At 31.8% G+C, this 16,177-nt stretch overlaps 3 protein-coding genes across 3 annotated transcripts in view; 1 reads left to right on the forward strand and 2 right to left on the reverse strand.

The window, feature by feature from the left end:
• On the forward strand, positions 1,939-2,847 carry LOC105160848 (abscisic acid receptor PYL4). Its single transcript, XM_011078346.2, has one exon. The coding sequence runs from the start codon at positions 2,074-2,076 to the stop codon at positions 2,719-2,721; it is 648 nt and encodes a 215-aa protein (XP_011076648.1). The 5' UTR covers positions 1,939-2,073; the 3' UTR covers positions 2,722-2,847.
• LOC105160971 (protein trichome birefringence-like 33) lies at positions 6,883-12,372 on the reverse strand. The gene is made up of 6 exons (XM_011078518.1): positions 12,177-12,372; positions 11,823-12,036; positions 10,511-10,682; positions 9,077-9,273; positions 8,316-8,474; positions 6,883-7,216 (listed from the first exon to the last, which is right to left on the reverse strand). The coding sequence occupies exons 1-6, from the start codon at positions 12,370-12,372 to the stop codon at positions 6,883-6,885; spliced, it is 1,272 nt and encodes a 423-aa protein (XP_011076820.1).
• Positions 13,875-16,177, reverse strand: part of LOC105160972 (protein trichome birefringence-like 33) — a 3,928-nt gene continuing 1,625 nt past the window's right edge. Inside the window, exons 4-7 of the mRNA XM_011078519.1 lie at positions 16,004-16,175; positions 15,031-15,227; positions 14,726-14,884; positions 13,875-14,214 (exon numbers count right to left, since the gene is read on the reverse strand). Coding sequence (XP_011076821.1) covers positions 13,875-14,214; positions 14,726-14,884; positions 15,031-15,227; positions 16,004-16,175 — 868 coding nt within the window. The remainder of the gene's footprint in view (positions 14,215-14,725; positions 14,885-15,030; positions 15,228-16,003; positions 16,176-16,177) is intronic.

The raw sequence follows: 16,177 nt of genomic DNA on the forward strand, positions 1-16,177 counted from the left end.
CCTATCTATTAATATGGTGAACCAACTTATTCTACAACTTTTTTTAATATTTTAATTTTTTCATTCACCTTGTTTAATTATTTTATAATTTTTTTAAAAGTACAATAAGGACAAAGTTGATCATTTCACGTCAATATTAGTAACTTTTCAAACAATGAAGAAATATTCATAAATATATAAAATTTTAGGGGAACTCATTGTAATTTACCAAAAAATTTATCATGATTCTTAAATATATTAAATATTTACCAGGAATTTTAACTAAAACTATGATAGATGTTGATTGAATATTATTGCACTGATTAAATCATTATATTGCTCAATTTATTCAAATACTGATGTAATCGTGTAATCACTATTAAAAAAAAAAAAATAGAAAACACACACACACACACACACACACACATATATATATATATGCATAGTGATTGAGTCTAACAAATGTGAATGGATACAGTCCATCGGTAGGGTATTTAACGAGTTTATAAGCTTATCAAAATATCTTAAAAGATGTTTCCAGATTTATAAGCTTTTGAAAGTCGTTTGACATTTTTTTTAGGGTTAAATACGCTTTGCACCCCTGAACCGTGCATTTTATCTAACAAGAATACCCTTCAACTGATAAGATAACTAATCTATTTAATTTTTCAAATGTTATATTAACCGATAAATTAATTTTTTTTCTGTTTTTTTAATGTAATGTATTAGTTCATATATTTTGCTCTTATTTATAATATATTTTAAAATATAAAAGTTTATTTATTACATGCACTTACGAGCAATGTGCCATAATGACTAATTTTTCAAATAAAATTTGACATATTTAAACACTTAAAACATCTTATAAAATACAGAATTTATAAGATGTTTCAAATAAATGTCATACACCCTCCTAATCTCGAATTTGAATGAAATCGTGGGTCCCAAAAACTTGAGGATTGAATTCCAAATTTTGAACAAATTCATCCGAAAATGACACCTTCATTTGATATACCTATCATCAACAATTTTAATTGCTATAAATTCTTTTAAGAATAATAAATGCTCTTCACCCCACTCCCAAAAAATGGGAATTCAAAATACCCATCAGGTAGGGTTGAAAAATAAATTAAATAATCTAATATTTAATTAAAATTAATCGATAAAAATTTATTTTTAATTTATTATACTCAATAAATCAAACTTCAGCAAAAAAAAAAAATATTATATAAGTTTTCAAATTTAAGTCAAACTCAATTCAATTAGTAAATAAAATAGGATAAATTACATTGATATGTCTCGAAATTAGATCTAATTAGACTAATACCTTTAATTTTTATAAAATTATAATTACACCCACTTGATATAAATCACACTTATATTTTTAGGAGGTGTACTTGTAATTTTATAAAAAATATGAATGGTTATATATTAAGTATTAACTTTAGGAAGTATATTTGAAAATATCAAACTAACTAAAACTCGATTTATATATTAATTAATTAAATTAAAAGTAAATATATTTATTAAATTAAATAATAATGTATTTAACTCGATTTAATTAATTGAAATTCGAATCGGCTGGCGTTGCTTGTCATGACCTTGAATCTAAAGTGTAGCTTTTCCCCATTCCCCGCGTACCCCACCAAATCAGGAGCCCGTACGGCCGTCGGCAGGCGGTCCAGTGACCATGGCAGGGGCATTCCCGTCATTAAAGATTAGCAGGAACCTGGGATGACGAAATGCCTGGTAGATCACGTAATTATAGGCTAATCTCAAGGGCAGTTTCAATTGTGACTACGTCCAAAGAGACGTTTGTGCAACTGGCGCATCCACTTGCACTTTGCCCAGCGTAAGCCCTGAGGTTTCAACTTCTTTCCTCCCAGGAAAGATCGAAATTTTATTGCAACTAGACAAATATTTCTGCACTTTCTCTCTCTACCCCCCCCCCCCCCCCCCCCCCCCCCCTCTGTCTATGTGTATGTATCTATTGACTGCCTGCATTTTATATATCTCTCTCCATCCATTCATTCATTCGCATAGTTGATTGATACCAAGAAAGACTGAGGAAAGGTCGACGAGAGAGATAGAAACATGCCTTCTTCTCTTCAGCTTCACAGGATCAACCCCTTAAATCACTGCTCCGCCGCGACGGTGGCGGGTTTTCACCACAAACAGGAGAAGCCCATGTTGGTCTGTCCGGTTTCCGGCGAGATTTCGGTGCCGGAGAATGTGCTGCTTAACCACGCGCACGTGGTGGGGGAGAACCAGTGCTGTTCCGCGACGGTGCAGGCGATCGACGCCCCCGTGGACACAGTTTGGTCCGTGGTGCGTCGCTTCGACAAGCCGCAGGAGTACAAGCACTTCCTCAAGAGCTGCGACGTTATCCTGGGCGACGGCGACGTGGGCACTCTACGGGAGGTGCGCGTGGTGTCGGGCCTTCCGGCGGCGTGCAGCACCGAGAGGCTCGAGATCTTGGATGATGAGAGGCACGTGATGAGTTTCAGAGTGGTGGGAGGCGAGCACCGCCTGCATAACTACCGGTCAGTCACCTCCCTCCATGCAGCGCCGCCGGGCGGAAGTAGTGGGACGGTGGTGGTGGAGTCGTACGTGGTGGATGTGCCGCAGGGGAACACGAAGGAAGAAACGTGCGCGTTTGTTGATACCATTGTGAGGTGCAATCTGCAGTCGCTGGCTCAGATCGCTGAAAATTTGGCCAAAAATGGCAGTAAATCGTCTTAACTTTAATGTATTTTTTGGTTATTGATAAAAAAACACGACTCTTGTTTTCTTTTTGTACTGTAGATGATGAATGTCATGATAGATTGTTAGATTTTCTGGAATACATGGGCTGATGATTTGAATTAATCTTTAGCAAATAATAGCTACTAGTTAATGATATTGTAAATTTGAATTTTATTTAGGAAAAATTTGATGTTGTTCACATAAATCTGTACTCGTGTGAGCAATAAATCAATAATTAGATTAACATATTATGACGATTCATAACTGATGTGGGTACAAATTCACATGGTGGCATCGCCAATCTCCCTATTTAGTTTCTTCACGGTAATCTTCAAGACTTGTATATCACTATCGCAACCCCTTCAAACCTTTATATATATAGCAGTAATTAAAACATATTCAATGTAAGTACGAAATATAAATATGATTTATTTGATTAAATAAAAAAACACAAATATAATGGATTAAAGTTGATAAACTATATTGATTATAACGGATAATTATACTTTTATCCTTATGATTTGATATAATTATATATAGATGCTCATAGTTTGGAAAATTACATTTAATACTCCTAATATTTGTTTTCATTTCACAATATACCATTCTATTAGTCAGAATTTACCGAATTCGTTGATATTAGCAAAAAATTAAAATTAAAATTTATATTTACTCCAATTGAATTAATACCGACTTTTTGCAAATAAAAAAAATTCTTTTAACCAAACAACCCTTATTTATATTTTTACCCTTATAAGGGTAGTTTGATCAGAAAAATATTTATTTGATTTGTAATAAATCAATCATGAGTAAATACTGGCTAACTAAAATGCATTTAACTACACTTTCTTTCACAAATAATCATATTTTTTTTATTAATTAGCTGTATTAATATTTTTTTTATTTATACACAATTAAATTTATTTATTTTATTTTTATTCTCTTTATTCAATTAAATAAATTTAAAAAATATATAAATATGGAATGTGTTTCAATCACTTTACTGACATGGGATTGATTAATTAAGTAAGAAGGAAAAAATAGACAAGAACAAGAGCATTATCAAAGCTTCATTAGCTGTGTGCTCAGTATTTTATTAAAAATAATAAACAGGAGAAAATAAAAATATATGGTCAGTACTGCTCTTGCTATTGTAAAGAGCAATTAATGTAGAGACTATCAATTATTGTACAATTAGTTTACTACGTTAATTATAAAAGATACCTAGCATGTCACCCGTGTAATGCACCGATTTAATTTAATTATAATTAAAATTATATTTGCTTCCGTTTAACAAATGAGTCCATTCGTTAGTCAAAATTTACCGAATTTGCTGATATTAATAAAAAAATTAAGAAAAAAAAATCTACGATTGACTTATTGCAGGTCATATAAATCTTTTTACGATCAAATTCCGCTCATGCGCCTTTACGTGTTAAGGCATTTGAAGAGTTGTATCTTCACCGTTAATAAGGGTAATTTAGTATGAAAAAATTATTTTACCTGCAATAAGTCAATAATTAGTCAATCGAAAGTAAATATCAATTTTTAATTAAGTTTTTTGTTAACATCAGCAAATTCACTATATTTTGACTAACGGATGAATTTATTTGTTAAAGTAAGATCTGTAATTATCAAATTTAGATATAAAAAAAATGAACAGTGCCCACTAATATTAAAAATATATGGTTAGATATGGTGGGTTTTCAATTAAAAATAATTTAACATAAAATTAATTTAGAAACTAAAATGAGAGTAATCAGTACGACAAATATATATATGGGGGTGGAGAGGAGACTATATATGCTATAATCAATTAAGGAAATTATTAATATTGCCATTAACACTTGTCATTAATATTTACCTACCAATTATGTATTTTTACAGTTAAAACAATTCTAAATGCTAAGAATTCACCAATTGGTCAAAATTGAAGGATTTGGGTCAAAATACCCCCTTCAAATATATATATATTAATAGATTACATTACCCTTCCATAAAATTTAATGTAATTATATATAATTTTTTTATAATTTGAAAAATTACATTTAGTAACCATTTTATTTGTTTTCATCTAACAAATAAAATTTATGAAATTTGTCGACATTGACAAAAAAGTTAAATAAAAATTTCTGCTTAGATACTTATTTTAAATCTTTTTTAATCATCTATACTTAGAATGGTGAAGATGAATATCCTCGTATGCATTAGTGTGAAGATGTATATAAGGGTGTTTGTGTAAGTTATTTTTTTCGATGAGGTGTCGATGTAAAATGCAATTAGATTTTTAAAAATTATACTTATAATTTTATAAAAAATAAAAATATTTATATAACTAAATCTAATTTCAAGAATTTCGATGTAATTTATCTTAATATTATGAGAGAGATAATGCATATATGTCAGACTACTTGTAGTCAACGCAAAGGCACTTAAGTTGTTGGGTATTTACCTTCAGCGGAAGTTTTGATAACCTATTTAACTATTACAATAATGGAGTCCAAAACTCCTCTGAATAAATATTACATGTCAAGAAGATTACACAAATGAAATATATAGAAATAACAAACGAATAAAGAATCACAAAGATTATCAATCTGTGTATAAAGGCTCAGAGAGCCAGATCCAAAAAAAATGGGACAACAGTCACAGGGCATGCATCCAAAACACCCACGGCTGCACCACTAAGGTAACCGACCACCTCGAAGATTTTGATCACTGAGATTTGACAAATTAACCGGTCACTAAGACCCAACAAAAATAGATTTTATAGTTCACTTAGAACTATTAGTAAGACGCCCAAGAAGGAGAAGAGAGAGTGTTGGATCGGTTGGTTGGCCAAAGGCCAAGATCCCCTTTTAAAAGGTTGAAGTAATGAAGAGGGGTGTAGAAGAAGAGGGGACAAAAAAGAGTTAAAACTTTGGAAAAAATGGGTTAGAGAAAGCCGTTTACAATAAACCAAGGAAGAGAGAAAATGGAGAAGAGGGAGAGTTAATGTCAAGAGTGAGAGAGAGGAACAAGCGAACGGCTGTAAGAAAAAAATGAGAGAGAGAATAGTTAGGTTAAGTAGTAACTGGTTGAGTCGGGTCGCTTCGGTGGTGGGTCGAGTTGTGGGCTTTCAAGTGGGTGCTGGTTTGGGCCTCTTAATTTTTTGGGCCTACCAATAATTAATGGGTCATGAATTATCCAATTCTTACATGCTCCACCTTGGATCAAGACCCATTAGCGAAACAAGGTCTAGAGCATTTTGAATCTGGCAATTTATCACAACCATTTTTACTTGAAAATAGAGACGTTAGTAACATGATATCACGAGCTATAACACACAGTTCATTTTGTAATTAGCACTAAGCACTTTTAACAATTTGCACACAATAATTAACACTAAATTAATTTTCAAGTAAAAAACAAAAGCTATGGCATATAACTGAGGCACATTCATAAAGAGTTAATCAGCCATAAAGGCTCACCAAACCACCTAGATTCAACCAGTCACTTAGGCATATTTTACGAAAACTCAATTAGCCACTCAAGCACACACATATGGCCACTGAGGTACAATCACATAGCCACATAGGCAAAATTAAATATCCACATAAGCTCAATTTTAAAGAGGACACCTAGCCACTTAGGCAAGATACAAAAGACAGATTTTCCACTAAGGTAAAGTCACAAAAAAAAAAAAAAAACTCATTTTATACTACAAAATATTTTAATACACTTAGCACATAGCGATCATAAGCTGAAGAATTATGGATTGATACAAAATCAATAAACTGTTAATTCTTCTTTTTCAAGCACTAAGTTTGTTTCTTCTTTATTTTTATTAAACTGTTTTGGTCTTTTACGATCTTTTATAAAGTGACCTTTTTGCCACAATTATAAACTGCATACAAAATTACATTTGGGCTATGATGTTTCATGATGATTTTCTATTAGAAAAAGATGTGATTTTTCACAATAATTTGTTTTAAAATGAAAAAAAAAACGTGATAGAATGAATTATACAGAACTTATTGCCAATCCCACAAAAAAAAAAAAAAAAATACTACTAACTAGACATAATTTTACACATAAAAAATATAAAAATTTATGGTAGCAACATGAGTTTGAAGTTATAATCCTTGAGAAAACATAATAATTAATCTCGACCGTCCATCAGGGATAGAAAAGCTTGGAGAACAAAAGCTCGTTCCAAATATCTTGGAGGCCTGGTAGGCACCAGTGTATGCAATCAGCGTAGCTTTGGGGATCTGAGAGCTGCTTCTCAGTTAGAGGGACCCACTGCTTCTTGTAGATTGAAGTGTGTGCGTCCTTTCTAGGGCTCGAGAGTTGTGTGATGTTGATGAATGTAATGGGAATCGTTGATTTGCTGAGTTCTTCAGTAATCACCTGCATTAAACTCTTTTTAGCTCCGAAGAAGGTTGGATCTTCTATCATGGTTGTCTCGTTGTAGCAATTTCCATTTTGATCACCTCCCCACTTGTAGCTCCTACAGTACATAAGTTGTAATAAAGCCAATTTGTCTTAAGGAAAGATTACAAAGGGTCGGATTTGATTTTCTATTCTAAATTTTATTTCATTTTCATCTCATTTAGTATACATAAGTCCCGTGTCCAAAATCGTTCTTTAGAAAAATAGATGAGGATAGTATTTGTACACGTGACATGTATATGTTAACTAAGATGTATGATGCAATAGGATTTAAGGTAAATTACAACGGCACTCCTGAGGTTGTTATGATTACAAATACTCACTTTTTGTTTGAAAATATAAATACCCCTTCGAAATTAATGACCGTCTAACAAATAATACCTTCTATAATAAGCTGTCACGAGGGGCATTTGTTAGATGGTCCATTAACTTTAAAAAGGGTATTTATAATTTTTCAAATAACGAGAGAATATTTATAATTATGATAAATTTTAAAAGAAACTGTTGTAATTTATCTTAAAATTTAAGATAGAAAATCCAATCCAAATGTTTGGAGAGGTAATTAAGGAATAGTGCTGTTTTGTCTGTCCTAAGCCTTCAATTCCTATTTTATGTTGAAAATGTGCTAAACTAATCTTTAATTTGAGAGAACTACAATTTTTTTGTTTCAAAATAATACCACTTATTCCAATCTAATCCCCAAACAATCACCACTTACAGTTTTGCTCCTTAAATATGCACTTTTTTTTTTTTTTTTGAATATCTAGGTCATAATTTATATGAATTGACCTGTTAAATAAAAAAAAAACACACACACACACAGAGACACACACATGCCAGCACGTCATGAGGATGTAATGGAGGCATGGAAAAAATCATTGCCCATATGATTTGATGATCGATTAACAAAAATAACCATAACGGATGAATGTTTAGAGATTGAAATCGAATAATTAAAAAGCCAAAAGTGTAATAATTATTCTTCTATTTAATTTTTGGAATGATGATTTTTGTTTTGCTTTTCCCATAAAGTAAGAATGTGATACGCTAATACTCAATAGAAATTTTTTAAAAAGATCTAAATGTAATTAACCCATATTTTTATGTTTTCCTCTAACAATTTGGCTTATAACATAAATTCAAGATGAGATTATTACCGTTGATGTGTAGGTGACATGCTGATGAAAAAGACTCGAGATTTTTGAGGATCAACGTTCGTATTTATCCATTTCACTAAGCTCTTCATGGCAATATGATAACCATCTTCCCTTGTTATATCTGCAATCTCTTTCACTTCATCTTCAAAAGATCCTTGCCTGGGAGAAACAAACACACACAGACATACAAAATATTTATGATGTCTATTTCACGATTTGTAGAATAAAGACATATATGTAAGTTTTAGGTATATTACCGTCAACTCTCATGAGATTTAGCATAATATACACTTATTAGTTGAAAAATTATAAATACCCTCTTGATTTTAACGTTCGTCTAACTACGGGCTCGTTTTATTAGAATTCCATCCAATTTTTACAGTGAACTCACTAAAATGTTCTTTTTGAATTACAAAGTATAATTTTATATATTCTTTAGATTTTTTTAAAAATATTTTTGTAGACTTATTTTTACTTTACCTACCTCCACACACACACACACACACACACACACACACACATATATATATATATATATATATATATTAACAGTTTTTCAAACATTCTTTTTAGGAAAAAGAAAAGCAAATATGAAAAGATAAAGTACCAATTTTTACCTCACGTTACATGACTATTATCCGTTTGAGCGGGATGTTTGTAATTTCAAAGTATTCGTAATTATTTCAAATTTTAAATGAGGTAGCTGTAATTTACTTTTTAAGTTTTAATAAGTTGGAATGAAAGGGTAAGAATCTACGTACAATAATATCCTCAATCCTGATATCCACCAAATATAAGAGTTGAAGACAAGTATGTCCGCTCCTTTCCAGTGCTCTCCATGTTTGTCTACCGATCCATTCCGAATAATCCTGTCGCTCACCCTGTGTTTGAAGGGATTATCTGCATTGGATTCCAGTAAAAACGGCGCCCAGTAGAACTCGATTGTAGCGTTGTATTCCTGATCATTTATATGCGCACAAAACAGTAAATAACAAAAGAAGTATCGGTACGAATGATATTTTATTTTAGTGGTTAAGACTGAGGTCTCCCATGACTAAGTTCAATATCATAGGTCCAATTCCCTCAAACATATGAGTGTTTGTATCACTTAACATGAGTTTGTTGTAATAGATATTTGTCTCGTTTGAATTTGATACTAGTTTACTATACTATAAATTCACTAATGGAATCGATATATTTTTACACTTATTGATATTAATGTAAAAATATGTAATTACCGTTACTATTTAAAAAATGAAAAACAAAAAAAAACAAAGAAACAAACAAAAGCAACAGTAGTATTCTAGTTTAAGTATAGTTTTGTAAGTTTTCAGTGCTGTGTTTAGTTTTATTACATAATATAAGTATCAAATGAGGGGGGAAAAAAAGAAAAGAGAAAATGATCTTTCCTGTCTGAATTGTCTATTTAAATTGATGATTTCATCTTAGTGTTTTAGTTTTCATATACATGTCGAATTTATAAAATATTTTCTTAAATATGTAGATGATGTAATCTTTTTATACGGTACATCTATGGGATAAATTACAACGACTTCTCCTGAGATTTTGCATAATTACGATACCCCCTCGTTGTTTGAAAAATTACTAATACCGTCTGATTTTAACACCCGTCTAATAATTAGCCTATTATGTTAATTAGTCTCCCTTATGTTTTCATCAATTTTTTGTGGTGAACTGACCATAATGCTCTTGTGGATTAAGAATTATAATATTTTAGTTTTTATAATACACACTTATCATATAATTGATTTAATTCGATCAAACTTAATTTGGATAAAAAATCTTCCGTCAAAATAGAAATAAATACCGACTCTTTGGTTTTGTTTTCATTATCAATTTTTAATTTTCACTATCTTTAAGTAATGTATCATTTTTATACTAGGTAATGTGTGAAAAAAATAAGAATATATTTGAATTAATATGATGTATGATAGATTATCTTACAAAAAAAACGTGATAAACAATGAGAATGTGCTTGAATCAGAATATTTTGTGATAGTTTTTTGTAGGAAAAATATGATATTTTGCAATAGTATTTTATATGAAAAAATGAATTAATTTTTGGATTCTATAATCAAATCCCAAAATAAAAAAGGGCTCGAACAAACATGATGTCAGGATTTGAAAACAGTATAGAATTGAAGACAGCATTTTGAGAATAGAAACCTAGTTACCTTGGCTGTAAAAACAGTGAGGGAGCCGAAAGTTTGCATGGATTTAGCATGTGGAGGGATGATTCTTTGAAGAAGACAAATGAGGGAGGTAAATTGTCCTCGATTTAGAGAATCGCCAATGAACATTGTTCTCTTCCCTCTAAGCCCTTCAAGCATTAATGTCGCATTAAAACTGCACAAAAATCACATTTCATTTTAAATCTCATGTAACGTATTACAGCATGACATCTTCCAGTTGAGCCCACCTCTGAAATCAAGTCATTAAACTAAATATTTTGAGAATACTAGCTAAGTTTGTCGGGTTTAAAGCATTTTATTTCCTGTGATAATCAAAATATTTACAAGAATCCTATGTTAAAAAAACCTGCCTGTAATCTTAAAATTATAGTAATTAACCCCCTTCTGGACAGCAGTGGGACAGATGGGCTTGGTGTGTGACCTATTTACCCATTATTTCTGCTTGAGTGACAAAATTGTCCCCATCCACCTCAAATACGAAGTCACTCATTTTGGCAGAGAATGAGAACAATTGAACAAGTTCAGTAGAATAGCAGGGCCCAAAAAAGAGCAAAAACGGTACGAGAGAAGTCAAAATGAAGATCATTTCAGACTTTGAGGCCTTGTATTTGTAGAGGATGGGGGCAGTTTTGTCATTTAAGAGGCAACAAGTCACACACCAAGCGCGTCTATACCACTGCTGTCCATAAGGGGTCAATTGCTTCATTTGTGATTTTACCATTTTATTTAACACAGACCCTTTTTTTTAAAACATTTGGATTATCACCTAAGAGGTAAAATGCTTTAAACTCATATGTATTCACTATCTACATTTTAACTTCCAACAGTTTTTCAAGTTTTTGATTTTTAGTTTTACATTAAATTACATCGACATTCTATGAAGTTAGATATAATTACAGATACAGGACTCCATGTTCTCTATAAAATTATAAGTTACTCCTTGAGAGGGAGTCAATGCAATGCATTTCAAGAGGTGTTTGTGTAAGAATCTCCCACTAAGAAGATATCAAATTTACAACCTTAAGGGATATATTTATAATTTTGTCAAAAATATAGGGTGTTTGTTTAATTAGACATAACCTAACGATAGTGTCGATGTAACTTGATATTCCGTTTTATTAGAATACATTTCAAATTGAATCCATTTCTTATTAATTAGGTAATAATACATACCAAATGAACTGAACATCAATCTTGTACAGAGTTAAGGTTGTACTTCAATTGATAGAACAAATTCCAAGCATATCTGCATACCACATAACAAACCAACAGTCATGGACAGTATTTTGCTAACCTGGGAATGGAACATCCATCAGGCTGCCACCTCCAATACTGATAGTCCTTTTCAGGCCGGCCGTGTTCTAGGCATGTCGTCTGCGGCTCAAGGTACGGACACTCCCATTCCTCGTACAACGGCCGGCCATAGTCACGTACCCACCGTCCGCTGAATAAATCGCACCCGTTGTTACCTTCTCCAATGGCGAAAGGCAACCTTTCTCTCCTCTTCTCTAGCAACAAGAAAAAAAAAACCAAAATTTATGTTCAATTATACAAAAGGAAAATGTTGTTATTTCATTTGGAGTCTTTAATAATATTTGTGCGAAATATGTTTCATGTTTGCTTAGAAACAAGCACACATATAACTCACCAGGTGTTGATATTTTTTGGCTCGTATCGCTATGTTCGTGATCTTGCACGCGGGAAACATACCAGCTGAAGTCGATGAAGTAGAATACCACGATGGAGAAGATGAAGGCTAGTAAGAGGAAAGGGGAGAGAAGCGTTGCTCGGGAGACGGGTGACGAAGGTGGTGGTTTCGACTTGTCTCCTGATGTTTTCGACATTTGGACTTGTTCACGAATGATTTTTTTCAGGTTTGTGTCGTAACATGTTGTCTTTGTGGGAGATGAAATGTACGTGAATGGAAATGTTAGAGGTGGAGCGAAACTTGACAATCTTGGTAATAAGTTACCTTGTTTGTATAAGGTATTATATGATGGTGCACGATATGATTTGATACAGAGACCAAGATAATAATGAAATGCTGGGAAAAAATCGTATTTTTAGTTCTATAAATTAAGTTTATTTTTAATTTAATCTTATTTGTTATGATTTTCTTAAATTATATTCCATAAGTTAGAAATTCTCTTATTTTTAGTCCTTAAATGACTTTTTCATCCAATAGTTAACGGAAAAGTCACTAGGCCGTCGGTCCAACACGTGTTTGAACTAACAGCCCTGAGTTGTCCGTTAATCATTAGATGAAAAATTCATGTGAAGACTAAAAATGAGAAAATTTCCAACTTATGGAATAGAATGTGATCAGAAAATAAAAAATAAATAAGATTGAATTGAAAAAAAAAATTCTAACATATGACACCAAAAAATGCGATTTCCTACAATGAATATAATGTCATGATTGTTAAACAATTATGGTATCTTATACTTAAAAGTACATTCATTGAAATAACGGATGTCCGGATCTACACAAATTGAGTTAATTAAGGTTGAAAATGTTAATTTTTTTATTATTTTTTTTACTTTTCTAAAAACGATATCGTACATATAACGTGTAGGAGGTGGAATTTTAGTCAGTTTGAATTCATTTTGACAATTAAATTCTGCAATTTAAAAAAAAATAGCATATTAAGAACAATACTTGCTGAAAATTGCAAATTTAGCTGGAATTTGGAACTTGCGAGCATACAAGTCATATTCTAGTCATATTTGCAATTCTCAGTAGATTTTGGTTTAATGTGCCAATTTTTTAAAATTGTTGGACTTAATTGTCTAATTGAATTCCAACGAAATTGGAAGGTAAAATTTTATTTCTAGTCCTGTAACTGTGTGTTGCACTTTTAGTCTTATATTTATCTTTTATAAAAAAAAAAATTGATCATGTCAGTTTCATAATTTTGACATATTTAGTCCCGTAATTACCAAATAATTAAATTAAATCTTATATTTATTTGTATAATACATATTTAATTTTTTAATTTATTAAATACGACATTTATAGTAGTGAACTTGTTGGAGACTAAAAATTGCATATTCACTCCGAATCAAACAAAAGTCTTGTCAAGTAAACACATAAGAATCCTTTTGGGCCGAGAGAAAGACGGTAATTGATACAAAAAGTTTTGCACTTTGCCCCCAACCGTTATTTTTTTTATAAACGATCACCCAATCTTTATTTTTTTTTGCATGTTGTCTATTTTTTACAGTTTTTGGTGAATAAAAAGAGAATATTCCGTTTGCGTGCACACGCAAACGGAATATTCTCTTTTTATTCATCGAGCAAATACAAAAAACCCGTAATACGTAACAAATTCTAGGTTTTTTAGGGTTAGGGATAGAGAAGTTTTGAAAAGAGAAGCTCATTCCAAATATCTTGAAGGCCAGGTAAACACCAGTGAACGCAATCTGCGTAGCTCATCGGATTTGCAAGCTCTTCAGGGGTTAAAGGCTTCCACGGCCTTCTATAAATCGATGTATGTGCATCCTTTCGGTAACTTGAGAGCTGCGTAATGTTCAGAAAAGTAATGGGAACCCTGGATTTGCTTAATACTTCTTCAATCACGTGCATTATGTTTTTCCGACAATCTGATCCCCAGTATGTCGGATCTTCTATCATTCTCGTTTCATTGTAGCAGCTGCCTTTTGGATTGCCTCCCCAATCAATGCTCCTGTAAATCATATACCATACACATTCTAACAAATACACCAATACTCTTATAAGGAATTTTTTTTTTTTTTCGTCCTGTAATTACAGTGGAATGACATTTGGTCCGCCCAATTTAAATTTATAATTAAGGATAATAATTTAAAAAAATAGCAGATTTGTCCAATTTTGCCAAAATAATTCACATGCTTGGACCAAATGTGCTATTTTTTTATTCTAGATTTTTATCCCTAATAACCAATTGAAATTAGAGTGGGCCAAAAACACCCCACCGCAATTACAGTACGAAAAATATATATATTTCTCCCCAATATTTATATATAGTATCTAGAGAAATTCTAATTTGAATTGAATTAAAATTAATTATTTGACAAGTATAATATATTATCGTCATGTGATTGATGTATAATTTTTAAAAAAAAATCAAAATCACATAACAAATGTATCATCCTCTGCGGGTCATCATTGTAGGGCTACTACGTCCTAGTAGAGATATATAGGTTATGCTTACTCACTTTTCATGTGTAGGGGACATGCTCATGAAAAACACTCTTGTCTTCTCCGGATTCATATTTTTCTTCACCCATCTCAACATGCTGTGAATGGCCATCCGATAAGCTTCCTCTGTGGGCAACAGGACAATGTCTTTCTCTTCATCATCAAACGATCCTCGTCTATTTATAAACACACAGAATTCAACCATCACTTCATGCGGATTCATTCTAAGTCATGTTCAAGGAATACATCATTTGTTCTATTTAAGACATGCACAGCATGTATATGTTAAATGGAATAGAAGATGCAACGGAATTTTACTTACAGTATCTTGAATTCCAGGCCGGTCATCCACCACAGGTAAGTGTTGAATACTATTACATCCACTCCTTTCCAGTGCTCCCCATGCTTGTCGATCGACCCTTTTCGTACTATTCTATCACTAATTCTGTGTATGACTGCATCTGAATTCGATTCAAGAAGAAACGGTGCCCAGTAGAACTCCACGGTTGCATTGTAATCCTGAACATTACCAAGAAAAAGGGTTTTAGACAATTGAGCCTGAGGAAAAACCAAAGACAATGGACATATATTTAGATCCTCTGAGAGTGTGAAATTATATTTTTTTTCAACACTTATGAAACTATAGTTACACCTCTAATTTTCCATTTACAACTATATCTATTTCGTTAGTGTTTGAACGAAAAAATGCTAATATCAGCAAAATAGTTATATAAATTTTAAATTTTACCCCTCATTTATCTATTTTATAATTTCTTGGAAAAGAAATTCTAGTAATATTTTTATATTTATATGAAGGTAAATGTACATACATAAAAGCAAAATGGGGAAATGATATTTTTAGTCACATAAATTAGACTCGTTTTAATTTAGTCTCATTTATTATAATTTTATCGTATCCCATCAGTAAGAAATTATCTCATTTTAATTTTCACATGAAGTCACGGGACCATTAGTCCAAACACATGATTGAACTAAAAATGAGAAGATTTAGTTGCGTGACTTCTGCATTAATTATTGGATCGGAAAGTCGCATAAGGACTAAAAATGAGAAAACTTTTAACTTATAGGATACAATGTGAGATTACAAATTTGACTAAAATTGAAAAAGATCCTGCCATATTGGACTAAAAATGCAATAAAATATTATCAATATATTGTCCCCAAAAATAACAATTGATGGATGAAAAAATTAATATATTTTTAATAATTTATATGAAATGTTGAATGTGGTTTAAAATTAAAAGTTCATATTAAGAAGCAATATCAGTTATCACCTTGGCTGTGAAAACAACAGATATACCAAAATTTTCCAGGGATTTATCGTTTTCTGGGATAACCCTATTCAGAAGACAGACCATGGAGAGGAACTGGCCTCGATTCAAAGAGTCGCCCACAAACATCATTCTCTTTCCTCGAAGAGTTTCGAGCATCAATGTCGCATTGAACCT

The sequence above is a fragment of the Sesamum indicum genome, linkage group LG4, assembly GCF_000512975.1.
Source record: "Sesamum indicum cultivar Zhongzhi No. 13 linkage group LG4, S_indicum_v1.0, whole genome shotgun sequence".
In the NCBI taxonomy this organism is placed as follows: domain Eukaryota; kingdom Viridiplantae; phylum Streptophyta; class Magnoliopsida; order Lamiales; family Pedaliaceae; genus Sesamum; species Sesamum indicum.

Excerpts from the sequence above, each read along its gene's own strand:
- LOC105160848 (XM_011078346.2), top strand. The coding sequence starts at position 2,074 with ATGCCTTCTTCTCTTCAGCTTCACAGGATCAACCCCTTAAATCACTGC.
- LOC105160971 (XM_011078518.1), bottom strand. The coding sequence starts at position 12,372 with ATGTCGAAAACATCAGGAGACAAGTCGAAACCACCACCTTCGTCACCC. Across the intron at positions 12,037-12,176 it reads CCAAAAAATATCAACACCTG|AGAAGAGGAGAGAAAGGTTG; the intron begins GTGAGTTATATG and ends TCTTGTTGCTAG. Across the intron at positions 8,475-9,076 it reads TCAGGATTGAGGATATTATT|GCAAGGATCTTTTGAAGATG; the intron begins GTACGTAGATTC and ends TGTTTCTCCCAG.